A 15,480-nucleotide genomic window follows, 5' to 3' on the forward strand; every position below is an offset into this window, starting at 1 on the left:
CTCGCAACTCTCCTATTGTTCAAAAAGCTGTCCATCTCTACCTTAAACCAGTGGAAATAATCTTTCAGTATTCAACCCTTATCTTATTCCATACATCACATCCTTCCTTACAAGGTGCAGCAAAAATGGTTTCTTTGATTACCTTAATAGGTACAACGGTATTTGTCATGTTCAGGCCAAGGCTCCTCAGCAAGACCACTGGTGCACTTTTGGTGGAATAAAGCCTCTTCAGCAGGTCTATTGCAGCCATGATAGGGAGATTATGCCTCTGACGGTCGGTCTCAAATGCATTCAGGTGTTGGGTGGATCCTGGATGAACAAGGGGAGATGGTGACTCAGTCAAAACACAGTACAGTCAACTCAGTTCTGACGAAAGGTCATCGACCCGAAACGTTAACTCTGTCCTCTCTTTCCACAAACGCTGCCTGGCCTGCTGAGTGTTTCCAGCATTTGCTCTTTTTATTCCACCGAAGTTAATGTTCCGCAGAATAGAAAGTTATCTTTATGGGGATGAAAAGCAATATAAATAATAGATTGAAAGTTGGCATGAGCTACAGATTATAAATTATTGCTCTTTTCCCTCCATGAGATGGCTTGAAATCCAGCCTAAAAACAGGTGTGTGTTCTTTATGACTACTAAAAGCAGCCTGATGAGTTACTGACAGTCTCAGCCCAGCTCCTTGATAAGTCAGTTAGATAAAGCATTCACCCACACTATTGCTATTGCCTGAAGGTGCCAGGTTCCGTTGGTAATCTGTGCTGAACTGATATCAGTTGGGGTGCTGAAGATGACATCAGCATCCTTGGGCTTGGGAGCAGGAATCAAAATGAAACAATTATGCTGGTGTTGCTGATCACTCACTATCTGCTGGTGTTGGGCAGCATTCATAAGAACATAGGATATAGAAACAGGAGTAGGCCATACGGCCCCTCGATTCAATAAGATCATGGCTGATCTGATCATGGACTCAACTCCACTTCCCTGCCCGCTCCCCATAACCCCTTATCGTTTAAGAAACTGTCTATTTCTGTCTTAAATTTATTCAATGTCCCAGCTTCCACAGTTCTCTGAGGCAGCGAATTCCACAGATTAACAACCCTCAGAGAGGAAATTTCTCCTCATCTCTGTTTTAAATGGGCGTGAATGTCAGGCGAAGACAGAGTCAGGTGGGGCTGTGATGCCCTCCGCAGTCAAAGAGCCAGGTTTGGGAGGGAGACCCGGACAGACCACACACATCCCACCACGGGCAGTTAGGTTATCAATTCACTCAGCCACTGCTGGGCAAGTGGGGGGTGGTGTGGGAAGGAGAGAGGAGAGGCGGGGAGTGGGGGGGTGGTGAGTCTATAAAGAGAAAAAAAAGACTTGCATTTATACAGTGCCTTTCACAACTACCAAACGTCCCAAAGCGTGCTTTACAGCCAATGAGGTACTTTTTGAAGTGTTGTAATGTAGGAAACGCAACAGCCAAATTTGCACACAGCAAGCTCCCACAAACAGCAATGTGATAATGACCAGATACTCTGTTTTATTTAAGTGATGTTGATTGAGGAATAAATATTGGCCAGGACACGAGGGATAGCTCCCCTGCTCTTCTTTGAAATAGTGCCATGGGATCTTTTACGTTCAATTGAGAGCAGACAGGGCCTCGATTTAACGCCTCATCTGAAATACTGCACCTTCTGCATTGCAAAGTCCAGAAGCATTTAAGCCCCTTAAAGTGAGTGTGCTTAGAAAGATAACCAGGTGCCCCCTGCCTGCCATCTTCACCCAAAATAACCCAATGCACACTTACGCTGTACAGAGGCATAAAGATTTTCCTACCTAGGTCTCTGCCGTTGAAGGCGGCCTCGCTGAGGTGTTGTGAGAGACTGGCTACGTCTCCAAAGCCCAGGTTGACTCCCTGGCCTGCTAATGGATGAACTCTGTGAGCAGCATCACTACCGAGAGAGAAATTACAGGTCAAGGGAAGATTAATGATGGGACTGAAACCATCTGCCCCACCAGGTCACTAGATCGAGGGACCCAGTCACATCAAAGGCAACCAAGGCTTTATTTACATCATTTCTAATGGAGGAAGGGAAATCTGAGTTTTAACACAAAGTGCTAAACACGGTATTTACTGTTCAAACTCAAATTGAAGGCTCGCATTTATTTAGCAAAGCAATGGTTTCGGAATTGTCACTCTCGGTATATTTACAAGGAGTTTTTTTATCATCGTAAATGATGGTGACTTCATTAGAGGAGGACCTAGCTTCCAAATTATAGCTTTTGCTTCTCAAAAAAAAAAGACAACATTTTCCGCAGTATTAAATGGCCAATTTGCAAAATTCCATTACAGTCACTAATTGTTTCTGATTCCAAATCAGGATTTGAACCCCAGACCATCATTAAAACTCCCGATTCAACTCAAATCAGATGCCGACAGATTAGAGCCTTGTGTTTACCCAACAATGGCCACTACAATTCAAAATCATTCATTGTTTGTGAAGCATTTTTTGAGATATTTGAGGTGATGAGATGCTATATAAATGCAAGTCTGCACATCAACGGCACGCATTTGTTTAATTTCATAATGGAGAACAACGTTCATTTATATACCAGCTTTCACATCTCAACGCACTTCACAGGAGCATTAGCAAACAAAAGTGACACCGAGCCACATAGGGGATATTAAGGCAGGTGACCCAAAAGCTTGGTCAAAGAGGTAGGTTTTAAAGGAGCGTCTTAAATGGCGGAGAGGTGTGGAGAGGTTTAGGCAGGGAATAGGGACGAGGCAGCTGAATGAATCTGCATGATCACACATTAGAACTTGCTCAGGGATAGAGCAGATAACTGAAGCAACAGGCCGTGCTGCGGATTGATGAGATGCAAGAATCTGCCAATGGGCAGCTTCAGATTTACTCTGTCCTGATGTGAGGAGGCACAGAGCAAGGGTCAAAATGCTTTGCTGCCGAAATCAGAGGGAGAGCCAACCAGTCAGGTCTTGTGGTGCACCTCCCAATGGCCAGCATTGGCTAAGACCTGGAAGCAAGTTGGGTTTCCTAGACTTTCAGCCTCAGATGGGTCACAACGCAAGGAGATGGGGAGAGGAAATAAAACGGCCCATTATCTTACCCGATGAGTGCGACTCGTGATCCAACATACTTGGTGGCATGTCCCAGCCCGAGTGGAAACATTGCCCTGCTTTTTGGGTCGATGTGAGCCACGCTTGGTGGCAGTTGCCGCACTGACGTGCCCGATGGCATCAGGAACATAAAAGCTGTCCTGAACATGGAGCTGGCAGTGTCAATGAATTCAGAGTGATTCTCATTACTCCACTACAAAAACAGTAAGAAAATAGCATTCAATAAAAATAATTCTTCTTGAGATCATATTATAAATCAAGATTTTGGTCCATTCATTACAAATCAAAATATTATAACAACACAATTGTTGGAAATTTAGATTTTGCCATAGATATTCACTTGGGTAAATAGTGGTGCTAAGTCACTTCCGTAAGCAGTCAGAGAATCTTAAATATAGGGCTGTGCCCACACTGCTCAATATCTAACTAAACGACAGTGTAACCCAAGGGTGGGTACAAGTTGAACCTCTCGGAGCACCCTCGGGACCTGACCAGTGCCGAAACAGAGAATTTTCCGAACCATGGGAGGTCAGTGCTGGTGATCGCCGAGGGAGGAGAGGCAGGGAATGTTGGTGATTGGTCATTTCTCTGTCTGTCTCAGGTCTGATGCCCCTTCACTGCGCCGTCAGGTCCCACAATTCCAAAATAAGGAAGCGGAGTGAGATGCTGAGCATCACGGGAGCACTTAGCAGTAAGCTCTAAGCCCAGGAAAGTGGCAGTTCCGCCACGGACGGCGAACTACGGATGTTTCCGGACCAGAGAGTCCCAGACCAGAGAGGTTCAACCTGTACAACAATACTCGGCCCATGTGATCTGAAATAGATGTGTGCTTCTCCAATCTCTTTGAAGATTGACAGGGAAAGCACTCGGGCTGAGGCCAGTTTTGGTGTAATAATACAAAATAATGAATATGCCACGCTATCCCACTTCAGCGGGTTGTCTTGCTTGACCTTTTTTTTTAAACTCCCAACTACTCAGGATTGTAGCATTCTCACAGCCTTACTGGGCCTGTCTCTAAAAATAGCTGTATTTTTGCCCCAAATCCTTTCTGTAGAAAACTGGTCAAAAATCCCCAAAGGGTTATACAATTGCATTAAGCCATACCAAAAAAACACATCGACCTCAAAATTAAGGTTAGGTCAAGACTCTAATCGTAGTGTCAGGGAGTAATAAAACTGTGGGCAATCTTCCACAATGACGATGTAGCAGAATCAAGTGGAGGCCAAGTATCTCCCAATAGGTAGGGAAGGTAGTGCATATCTGTGAATGTCCATGCGAGGACAGAATTGGGCTTGGCTGTGATGCTCCCGAGGGCAAACAGCCCACCAATACTCAGCGTTCTGCACTCATGGTCTCAAGACACCGGTGCCAGAGGGTTACCGGCCCAGTAGAACCACACCGCAGCAACAGCCCATACCCAAGGAGAGAAGACAAAACAAAAAGATGGATAAAGTAAAAACAGAAAAAATACTCAGCAAGTCAGGCAGCATTTGTGGAGAAACGGTGTTAACGTTTCAGGTTGATGACCCTTCACAGAATCATAGAAATTTACAGCACGAAAGGAGGCCACCTCCCCTTCCCACAGCATCTTCCCGATGCAACCCCTGCCCTTTTACCTCCTCCCTTCCTGCTGTCCCGGGCCCCAAACACTTCTTCCAGGTGAAACAGCAATTTACTTGTACTTCTTTCAATTCAGTATACCGTATTTGCTGCTCACGTCTCCCCTACATTGGGAAGACGAAATACAGATTGGGTGACTGCTTTGCAGAACACCTCCGTTCAGTCCGTAAGCGTGACCTCGAGCTTCCGGTAGCCTGTCACTTTAATTTTCCACTCCACTCCCACACTGATCTCTCCGTCCTCGGCCTCTTACACTATTCCAATGAAGCTCAACGTAAGCTCGAGGAACAGCACCTCATCTTTCATCTAGACACTTTACAGCCTTCTGGACTCAACATTGAGTTCAACAATTTCAAACCATAACCCCTGCCCCTATTTTGTTTTTTTTTCCCTCTTTCCCACAGCAGCTGTTGAAGATTCTGCCATCTCCGTTTGCACCCTATCTAGATCCATCTTTTGTTTCAGCCATGATCTTTTGAAATGGCAGAGCAGGCTCGAGAGGCCAAATGGCTTATTCCTGCTCCTATTTCTTATGTTCTTATGTTTCTTAACTTGTCCCATTGCCATCTTCTTTTGCCTTGCACCATCATCCCTTTTGTCTCTTAATCTCTCCTGCCTTCCACCCGATCACAGACCTTCCCTTGTGTTCTTTCCCCACACCCCCTTTCCCTGCCCCTGCACTTGCTTAAAAACCTGTTACATCTCTAACTTTTTCCAGTTCTGACGAAGGGTCATCGACCTGAAACGTTAACTGTTTCTCTCTCCACAGATGCTGCCTGACCTGCTGAGTGCTTTCAGCGTTTGCTGTTTCTATTTCCGATTCCAGCATCCGCAGTGTTTTGCTTTTGCATTAGATGGATAAAGTACTTGGATGAAGTCTCCAGCCTGCCTTCACAGCCAGGGAACAGTCACAGTTTGGTAGAGCTCAAGGTAAGATAAAAAAGGAAATACAGACGCAAACTGTGCTGTAAAGTTGTACATCGTAAGAACATAGTACGACATGGCTTTGCAGTGTGCGTCTTCACAGGAGTCCATTTAAAAGATAAAACACGACCAATCTTTTAAAAAATTCACAGCAACAGAAGCTTCCATTCTTTTTCCCTCAATTTTCTATCCTCCTCTCCTGATGGTGATGACTCTTGCTGGAAGCTTGCCCTGTGGATGCCATTTCATTACTTCACATACGTGGCCATTTTGCAGGGAGGAGTCTGTACAGTAAGTGCCAAGAGTCTGTACTTTCAAATTACTGCTGATAAATTGTTCATGGTGTCGCCTATGGTCATTTGATGAATAGATTAGATGGCAGTATCTTGGGGAGGAAGACTTCAGAAACTTACTCCACAGTATCACCCAGTGGCCAGAACCAGCAAATAAACTGTTACAAGTAACTGTTTACATACAGGATTTCCATTGGCAGTTTCAATGTTAAATGCAGACATAAAAACGTGATCAAAAATTGTGACCACAGGAAGTTAAGATAGGCAATGTGTTAATAAGATACATAAATGGATGGGCATCAGAACCCAGCCTGACTATATGCATGCACATTCCAGGAAGGATGAACAGTAATCAGAAGCATCACTCCTGGTTGACTTTTCCCACCCCCTCCCACTCCCACTCCCTCCCCCCAATCTCTAGCCCTTGGCTGCTAAGACCAAACATCACCTCAGCTGAAATCAGTGAACTCTGCACGGACCAAAATCCAACCTGCGACTTTCTGGCTCAACTCTGAACTGGACGGCCCCAGCTGCACATTCCACTTACAAAAGCTGAATTGATGGCGTCCACAAACGTCTCGTCATCCATGCTGAGCAAGTCGGACGCATGCTGGTGGGAAGTCGACCACACCAAGGAACTGAGATTATCGGAGAGCTGGAGAAACACAGAAAGAGAGGCTCGAGGATTGAGTCAGAAGCACATCGCATAAACATCCTCAAGCTAGGATATCAAAATACATCACCTTAACGGTGGACAGTGATTACTTCTTCCTAGGTAGATCCCGGAGTCGGGGACGACTTGCTTCCACACTAAAATAAGTTCTACGGTGACTGTTGGGACCAATGCGGGGCAGGTCCCGAACTTCATTTTAAAGGTTAGAAGATGCCTGTGCGTGAATTCTTTTAATGTGGGGTGGCCGTTGCACATCAGCTGCAACGTGGACTTGACAGAGCAAGGTCTTGGTCCAATGGCAAGGGGATCCAAGACGATTGGAGACCAGGCTGTGCTTGGGCCTAGCACACACAATCACATATTCCTACTGACCCCCTCCCTCAGGTCCTCTCACCCTGGTTTTCAGAGATCACAGTGTAGGTGAGCGCATTAATCTTAGACCAGCTAGCGTATTTGCCCGTAGAATAGTGACACTATACCCTGGGCCTCCTGGCTCCATTACCAACACGCTGCTTTCCATGCGCAGGCTCTGCTGTGCTTTTTCCGTGCTCTCTCCAGATAGTGATTAGATTATTAATTGAACAGACGATCTCCCACCACTCTGTCCCAGCTCCCACAAGAAGTGACAGAATAATTGATTTGCGACTCATTAATGCCCATGTGCAGGTGAGGTATGCAAGGTATGAAATGCGTGAGGGTGGGAAAGACAATGCTGCTGCAGATCAATGGGAAATGACGCCATTTGGGCCAAGTGATTGGTATATAATAAAAACAAAGTAACGCTGGAAGTACACAGCGTTATCCGTCATAATCTGTGTACCTTCAAGGTGATCTGCACCTGAAACCTTTGCTTACCTTTTTTCTTTACAGATTATAGGGCCTGGTGTGCATTTCCAGCTCTTTATTTCATATAGACTGCATTTGCAAGATCCATCCCATCCCACCCATTATTGATTGATTCAAATGCAAATTAGATAGATTTCTTTCAGAAAATAACATGTTGTATATGAGCAATTTGAGACATGATGTGTGGTGAGTAAGAACATAATAGGAGCAGGAGTAGGCCTTTTGGCCCCTCGAGCCTGCTCCGCCATTTAATAAGATCATGGCTGATCTGATAATGGACTCAGCTCCACTTTCCTGCCCGCTCCCCATAACTCTCTATACCCTTATCACTTAAAAATCTTCTATCGCCACCTTAAATATATTCAATGACCCAGCCTCCACAGCTCTCTGGGGCAGAGAATTCCAGATTTATAACCCTCAGAAGAAATTCCTCCTCATCTCAGTTTTAAATGGGCGGCCCCTTATTCTGAGACTATGCCCCATAGTTCTAGTTTCCCCTATGAGTGGAAACATCCTCTCTGCATCCACTTTGTCGAGACCCCTCATTATCTTGTATGTTTCGATAAGATCACCTCTCATTCCTCTGAACTCCAACGAGTATAGGCCCAACCTACTCAACCTCGGGAAGAACAGGTAACTATGGACCTCTGTTTCCCAAAGATCCCCACCCTTGGGGGTTTACTCGCCTCGTGTCTGCGTCTATTGTAGACTCACTGATAAAGATTGCTGCTGTGATCAGTTAACAATTCCCATTGTCGTTGTATCATGTGACTACCAGGATGGTAGAAGGCAGGTACAGCAACTAATCAGGAAGGCAAATGGAATGCTGGCCTTTATTGCAAAGGGGATGGAGTATAAAGGTAGGGAAGTCATGCTCCAGCTGTACAGGGTATTGGTAAGGCCACGCCTGAAATACTGCATGCAGTTTTGGTCTCCTTATGTAAGGATATACATGCAGTTCAGAGGAGGTTCACGAGGTTTGTCATATGAAGGGTTTGTCATATGAAGAAAGGTTGAGCAGGTTGGGCCTATACTCTTTGGAGTTTAGAAAAATGAGAGGTGATCTTATTGAAACATGAGGGGGCTTAACAGGGTAGATGCAGAGAGGATGTTTCCCCTCATGGGGGAATCTCGAACTAGGGGGCATAGTTTCAGAATAAGGGGTCGCCCATTTAAAACAGAAATGAGGAGGAATTTCTTCTCTCAGAGGGTCTTGAATCTTTGGACTTCTCTACCGCAGAGAGCTGTGGAGGCTGGGTCTTTGAATATATTTAAGGTGGAGATAGACAAATTTTTGAACGATAAGGGAGTCAAGGGTTATGGGGAGCGGGTGGGGAAGTCCAGAATCAGATCAGCCATGATTTTATTGAATGGTAGAGCAGGTTCGAGGGCCAAATGGCCTACTCCTGCTCCTATTTCTTAAGGCAAACTAGATGAAATTTGATCTTTTTTCTTCCAGCAATCCCTATGTCTGTACTGTTGGTATTGGTTCAAGCACCATGCTACCACAAGGAGTAATTGAGGTGAATAAGCTTGGATGCATTTAAGAGGAAGCTAGATAAATACGAGGGAGAAAAAATAGGTTATGCCAATGGGATTAGGCGGAGGCTCGTATGGAGCAAACAGCGGCGTGGACCTTTCGGGCCAAATGGGCCTGTTTTTATGCTGTAAGTTCTGCGGATGTAATACTATGAAATAATGGAAGGATCGCGTTACTGGGACCATTTTAAAGTCCGCGACTTTATGCCAAACCCCTTTGGTGCTACTTTTACAGAGAGTCTGCATCTTTTAGTTCAAAAAATAAATTTAAAGCGAAGTGTACCGGAAGCATTGCGATTGGTCCAGTCACCAGGAACCGTTGCCAAGCCACATTGTTGTCAGTAGGCTAAGGATTGAAAAGAGGAATAGTTAGAAGCAATGACAGTCGATCTGTTTGTGGTCATTCTCGTCAGCGTCTCCCCCACCCACACAATCACCGCCGTGGCCATTTACAGCAATGCAGCAGCCCACTTAGAGAAACGGGTAGACTGGCCGCAGCAACCTCACACTTCATCCCCAAGTGAAATGTGGTCACTCCGAGAAACCACAGACACAGTGCATCCCCAGCAGTTAGCACGGACAAAAGGGTCCACTCACCTCAGCGAGACGAAGGGTAGCAACCACAGCCGACTGATCGTACTTCCACTGCACAGTTTGAATGTCGGCAGACTGCCGTACCATTGAGTTTGGGCCGTCTGCTCCAATCTATTTGGAGGAGAGATACAGCCCTTTAATGTAGTAAAGCTAAATTAAACAGAAAACAGTCATTTAATCAACACTATGGAGTGATCAGTGACCCCCTCCCCCTGCCCCAACCCAGATTCTTTAGTTTAAGTATAGAAACATAGAAACATAGAAAATAGGTGCAGGAGTAGGCCATTCGGCCCTTCTAGCCTGCACCGCCATTCAATGAGTTTTATTAGAGAACCATGTAGATTCTACCTCAGTTTTGACATTACATTTTTGACAGGACAAGAGTAAATTTATTCTGGGGTAATTGGATAGTGTAATCAGTTAATACATTGTGCGTTAATGAAATACAGGACAGATGTGGAAGTTGTTTGTGTAGAACTTCTCTCCTAGCTGCTGGTTTCAGAACAGCACTGTTAGAGAGCAGGTCATCCCCACCTCTCCCACCCTCCCTGACAGAAGGGGGGTTGAGGAGGAGGGATGGGGAATGAAAGCAGCAGAATTTTTCAGCTTCAGGGAAATAGGAGCGAGCACCCTCCTCCAGTGGGCCATGTGGTGTGGGACTCAACAATACCCTCCTCTCAACAACACAGAGCAGGAAGGGCCCAGGCTCAAAACCAGGTCTGTGTGGCGTTCGTCAATCTCAGCCAGGCAGTGCCCGGGGCATTACAACAGGCTTTTGTATCCCCAGGAGGTGGAAGGGAGATGAAAAAAAAAGGAGGAAACACGGACAATTGGCCAGGTTTCACGTCGTGAAGTATGTACAAGAGGATTCCAAGTGAGGGCAGGATCAGGCTCGGCTGTGATATCCGACCAATCTGGTCTGTCAATATGTTCTGTCCATGTAAAGAATGGCTACTTGGCCAAGGTACCAGAGGGACAGCAGTGCCCATTGAAGTGTACTCCAACATGAAGGGGCACCTTTAGTTAAGAAGAGAATGTTGGAAAGTACAATGTAAAAAAAAAATCATTTCATGTTCTCCACAGCTGAGAGTTTAAAGAGTTCACTGTTGCTCACCAGTAACTTTGTCTGCAGTTTACTCCCATCGGCCAGTTCGACTTGCACCCATGGGTTGGTGTCAGGCGCCAGGTTGGGTTCTGGCCATATGTAGTTCACCACTCTGCTCCTGTATAACACATGCACCCTGTCTGGGAAAAACAGCACCAAGCTAAGCACAAACCATTTTATCCTCGTCTCTCTGCATTTTCACTGCCTTCCCTGGAGTTGCCTCACATCCCCTGCTCTCTTCCCCATGGGAAGGGTTCCAAACTCGCACCAAGTTCCGTTCACCCATCATCCCTGTGATCGCTGACCTACACAGGCTCCCGGTTAAGCAATGCCTCAATTTTTAAATTCTCATCATAGATTTCAAATCCCTCCATGGCCTCGCCACTCCCCATCTCTGAAACCTCCTCCAACCCACAAACCTCAGAGATATCTGCGCTCCTCCAATTCTGGTCTCTTCCCCATCGCCTATTTTAATCACACTGCCATTGGTGGCCGTGCCCTCAGCTGCCCAGGCCTTAACTCTGGAATTCCCTCCCTACATCTTTCCGCCTCTCTACCTCTCTTTCCTCCTGTGGCCAAGCTTTTGGTCATCTGCCTTCATATCTCCTTATGTGGCTCAGTGTAAAATGTTGTTTGATAATGCTTCTGTATAGTTTTGGTATCCTTGCCTTAGAGGAGTGCAATGAAGGCTCGCTAGATTGATTCTTGGGATGGGGGGGCGGGGGGGGGGGGGATTGTCCTATGAGGGGAGATTGAGGAGACTAGGCCTATATTTCCTAAAATTTAGAAGGATGAGAGGTGATCTTATTGAAACATATAACATTCTTAAGGGGCTTAACATGGTAGATGCAGGGAGGATGTTTCCCTGGCTGGGAGTCTAGAACTAGGGGTCTCAGCCTCAGAATAAAGGGCCGGCCATTTAGGACTGAGATGAAAAGAAATTTCTTCACTCAATAGGCTGTGAATTTTTGGAATTCTCTACCCCATTGGGCTGTGGAGGCTCAGTAGTTGAGTATATTCAAGATAGAGATCAACAGATTTTTGGATATTAAGGGAATCAAGAGATATGGGGACAGTGCAGGGAAGTGGAGTTGAGGTAGATGATCAGCCATGATCTTATTGAGGGGCCGAATGGCCTACTCCTGCTCCTACTTCTTATGTGCTTGTACAGTAATTGTATTAAGGGGCTGTGCGGCCCATTCAGTATACCCCGCATGCGCAGTTTTTCCCATTTAAAAGCCGGTGAGCCGACTGCATGGGAGCTCCAGAGTGCTGCACAGCCGCACAGCTTAAAAGGAACATTGTTTATATACTGCCTTTCACGACTCAAGGACATCCCAAAGCACTTTACAGCCAATGAAGCACTTTTGAAGTGTAGTTAATGTTGTAATGTAGGGAAATGCGGTAGCCAATTTGTGCACAGCAAGACGCCAGAAACCACAATAAGATAATGACCAGATAATCTGTTTTAGTGATGTTGGTTAAGGGGTAAATATCGGCCAGGACACTGGGGGTAAACTCCCGTGCTTTTCTTTGAAATCATGCCATGGGATCTTTTACGTTCACCTCAGTTTGATGTCTCATCTGAAAGACTGATACTAAGGTGAGATACTGGAGGGTGGGTGAAATTCAGGGAACCACACGAGTCAGCACCTTTGGAAAAGCAGCAAAACAATCCAAGTGGGAGGGCAACTACAAGAACAACTTTAATGCATTGTTCCCACGTTTCACCTCACAGCACTGCCATTACCTCAACACCCTGCCCATGAAAGCTTCATGGTGAATACCTACCAGCAGCGGCAGCCAGCTGTTTAGATAAAGCTGACAATATCACGTCATTCTCAACGACAAAGCCTATGTCCTCCAACAGGTCAGCTTTATCAAAGGTAATCATCGCATCCGAGCATTCATCCCAAATCTGAGGGGAAAACACGAGAATTTCAGTCACTGTTCACTCTCACTGTAGCATTTAATGATGAAGCGACCAAACATAGCATAAGCTAAACATGTAAACAACATTCAGCCTGTTCAGCTCAGCCTGTCAGTTAGGTCTATCTACAGGTTTGTTTTCATTTCCCCCCTCCTCTATTCCCCTCTACCACTTGTTGAATTCGAATTCTTCTTTTTTCTCTCATAAATGCTTCAACAACGTCCACATTCTCCGCAGAAGAATGTCTCAGGTAGTTACTGTTCAAGTTACAATCAGTTTGCAGTCATCGTATGACTGTTCCATTTTACTCCCATCTCATATTTAAGCATGAAGAGCTTCCTATCTTGACCACCGAATCCCTTCGGTCTCCATTTTGCCTTACCATTTTTCGTTCCTTACCCAGTTCATTAATTAGGTGACAAGATCAGAGAAGGAAGATTTTGGTGATTATTTAGGCACACAGACTATTCTGTCCTTTCTTCCATTTTCTCCCATCATCTCCTAAAGTCTCAGATTCTTACGGTTCCACAGACAGAGGCCCTCATAAGAACATAAGAAATAGGAACAAGAGTAGGCCATACGGCCCCTCGAGCCTGCTCCGCCATTCAATAAGATCATGGCTGATCTGATCATGGACTCAGGTTTACTTCCCCACCCAGTCCCCATAACCCCTTATCGTTTAAGAAACTGTCTATTTCTGTCTTAAATTTATTCAATGTCCCAGCTTCCACAACTCTCCGAGGCAGCGAATTCCACAGATTTACAACTCTGAGAAGAAATTTCTCATCGGTTATAAATGGGCGGCCCCTTATTCTAAGATCGTGCCCTCTAGGTCTAGTCTCCCCCATCAGTGGAAACATAGAAACATAGAAAATAGGTGCAGGAGTAGGCCATTCGGCCCTTCTAGCCTGCACCGCCTTTCAATGAGTTCATGGCTGAACATGAAACTTCAGTACCCCATTCCTGCTTTCTCACCATACCCCTTGATTCCCCTAGTAGTAAGGACTTCATCTAACTCATTTTTGAATATATTTAGTGAATTGGCCTCAACAATTTTCTGTGGTAGAGAATTCCACAGGCTCACCACTCTCTGGGTGAAGAAGTTTCTCCTCATCTCGGTCCTAAATGACTTCCCCCTTATCCTTAGACTGTGTCCCCTGGTTCTGGACTTCCCCAACATTGGGAACATTCTTCCTGCATCTAACCTGTCTAACCCCGTCAGAATTTTAAACGTTTCTATGAGGTCCCTTCTCATTCTTCTGAACTCCAGTGAATACAAGCCCAGTTGATCCAGTCTTTCTTGATAGGTCAGTCCCGCCATCCCGGGAATCAGTCTGGTGAACCTTCGCTGCACTCCCTAAATAGCAAGAATGTCCTTCCTCAGGTTAGGAGACCAAAACTGTACACAGTACTCCAGGTGTGGCCTCACCAAGGCCCTGTACAACTGTAGCAACACCTCCCTGCCCCTGTACTCAAATCCCCTCGCTATGAAGGCCAACATGCCATTTGCTTTCTTAACCGCCTGCTGTACCTGCATGCCAACCTTCAATGACTGATGTACCATGACACCCAGGTCCCGCTACACCTCCCCTTTTCCTAATCTGTCACCATTCAGATAATAGTCTGTCTCTCTGTTTTTACCACCAAAATGGATAACCTCACATTTATCCACATTATACTTCATCTGCCATGCATTTGCCCACTCACCTAACCTATCCAAGTCACTCTGCAGCCTCAGCATCCTCCTCGCAGCTCACACTGCCACCCAACTTAGTGTCATCCGCAAATTTGGAGATACTACATTTAATCCCCTCGTCTAAATCATTAATGTACAATGTAAACAGCTGGGGCCCCAGCACAGAACCTTGTGGTACCCCACTAATCACTGCCTGCCATTCTGAAAAGTACCCATTTACTCCTACTCTTTGCTTCCTGTCTGACAACCAGTTCTCAATCCATGTCAGCACACTACCCCCAATCCCATGTGCTTTAACTTTGCACATTAATCTCTTGTGTGGGACCTTGTCGAAAGCCTTCTGAAAGTCCAAATATACCACATCAACTGGTTCTCCCTTGTCCACTCTACTGGAACCATCCTCAAAAAATTCCAGAAGATTTGTCAAACATGATTTCCCTTTCACAAATCCATGCTGACTTGGACCTATCATATCACCTCTTTCCAAATGAACTGCTACGACATCCTTAATAATTGATTCCATCATTTTACCCACTACCGATGTCAGGCTGACCGGTCTATAATTCCCTGTTTTCTCTTTCCCTCCTTTTTTAAAAAGTGGGGTTACATTGGCTACCCTCCACTCCATAGGAACTGATCCAGAGTCAATGGAATGTTGGAAAATGACTGTCAATGCATCCACTATTTCCAAGGTCATCTCCTTAAGTATTCTGGGATGCAGACCATCAGGCCCTGGGGATTTATCGGCCTTCAATCCCATCAATTTCCCCAGCACAATTTCCCAACTAATAAGGACTTCCCTCAGTTCCTCCTCCTTACTAGATCCTCTGACCCCTTTTATATCCGGAAGGTTGTTTATGTCCTCCTTAGTGAATACCGAACCAAAGTACTTGTTCAATTGGTCTGCCATTTCTTTGTTCCCAATTATGACTTCCCCTGATTCTGACTGCAGGGGGCCTACGATTGTCTTTACAAACCTTTTTCTCTTTACAGAAGCTTTTGCAGTCCGTCTTAATGTTCCCTGCAAGCTTCCTCTCGTACTCTTATTTTCCCTGCCCTAATCAAACTCTTTGTCCTCCTCTGCTGAGTTCTAAATTTCTCCCAGTCCCTGGGTTCGCTGCTATTTCTGGCCAAT

At 45.6% G+C, this 15,480-nt stretch overlaps 1 protein-coding gene across 1 annotated transcript in view; it reads right to left on the minus strand.

The window, feature by feature from the left end:
* The window catches only part of coq6 (coenzyme Q6 monooxygenase), a 29,855-nt gene that overhangs the window by 4,185 nt on the left and 10,190 nt on the right, over nucleotides 1-15,480 (minus strand). The window contains exons 4-11 of the mRNA XM_070879601.1: nucleotides 12,511-12,637; nucleotides 10,729-10,859; nucleotides 9,618-9,725; nucleotides 9,304-9,366; nucleotides 6,510-6,617; nucleotides 3,116-3,318; nucleotides 1,823-1,938; nucleotides 143-309 (exon numbers count right to left, since the gene is read on the minus strand). Of these exons, the coding sequence (XP_070735702.1) occupies nucleotides 143-309; nucleotides 1,823-1,938; nucleotides 3,116-3,318; nucleotides 6,510-6,617; nucleotides 9,304-9,366; nucleotides 9,618-9,725; nucleotides 10,729-10,859; nucleotides 12,511-12,637 (1,023 nt within the window). The remainder of the gene's footprint in view (nucleotides 1-142; nucleotides 310-1,822; nucleotides 1,939-3,115; nucleotides 3,319-6,509; nucleotides 6,618-9,303; nucleotides 9,367-9,617; nucleotides 9,726-10,728; nucleotides 10,860-12,510; nucleotides 12,638-15,480) is intronic.

The sequence above is a fragment of the Pristiophorus japonicus genome, chromosome 4 (genome assembly GCF_044704955.1).
Source record: "Pristiophorus japonicus isolate sPriJap1 chromosome 4, sPriJap1.hap1, whole genome shotgun sequence".
In the NCBI taxonomy this organism is placed as follows: Eukaryota; Metazoa; Chordata; class Chondrichthyes; family Pristiophoridae; genus Pristiophorus; species Pristiophorus japonicus.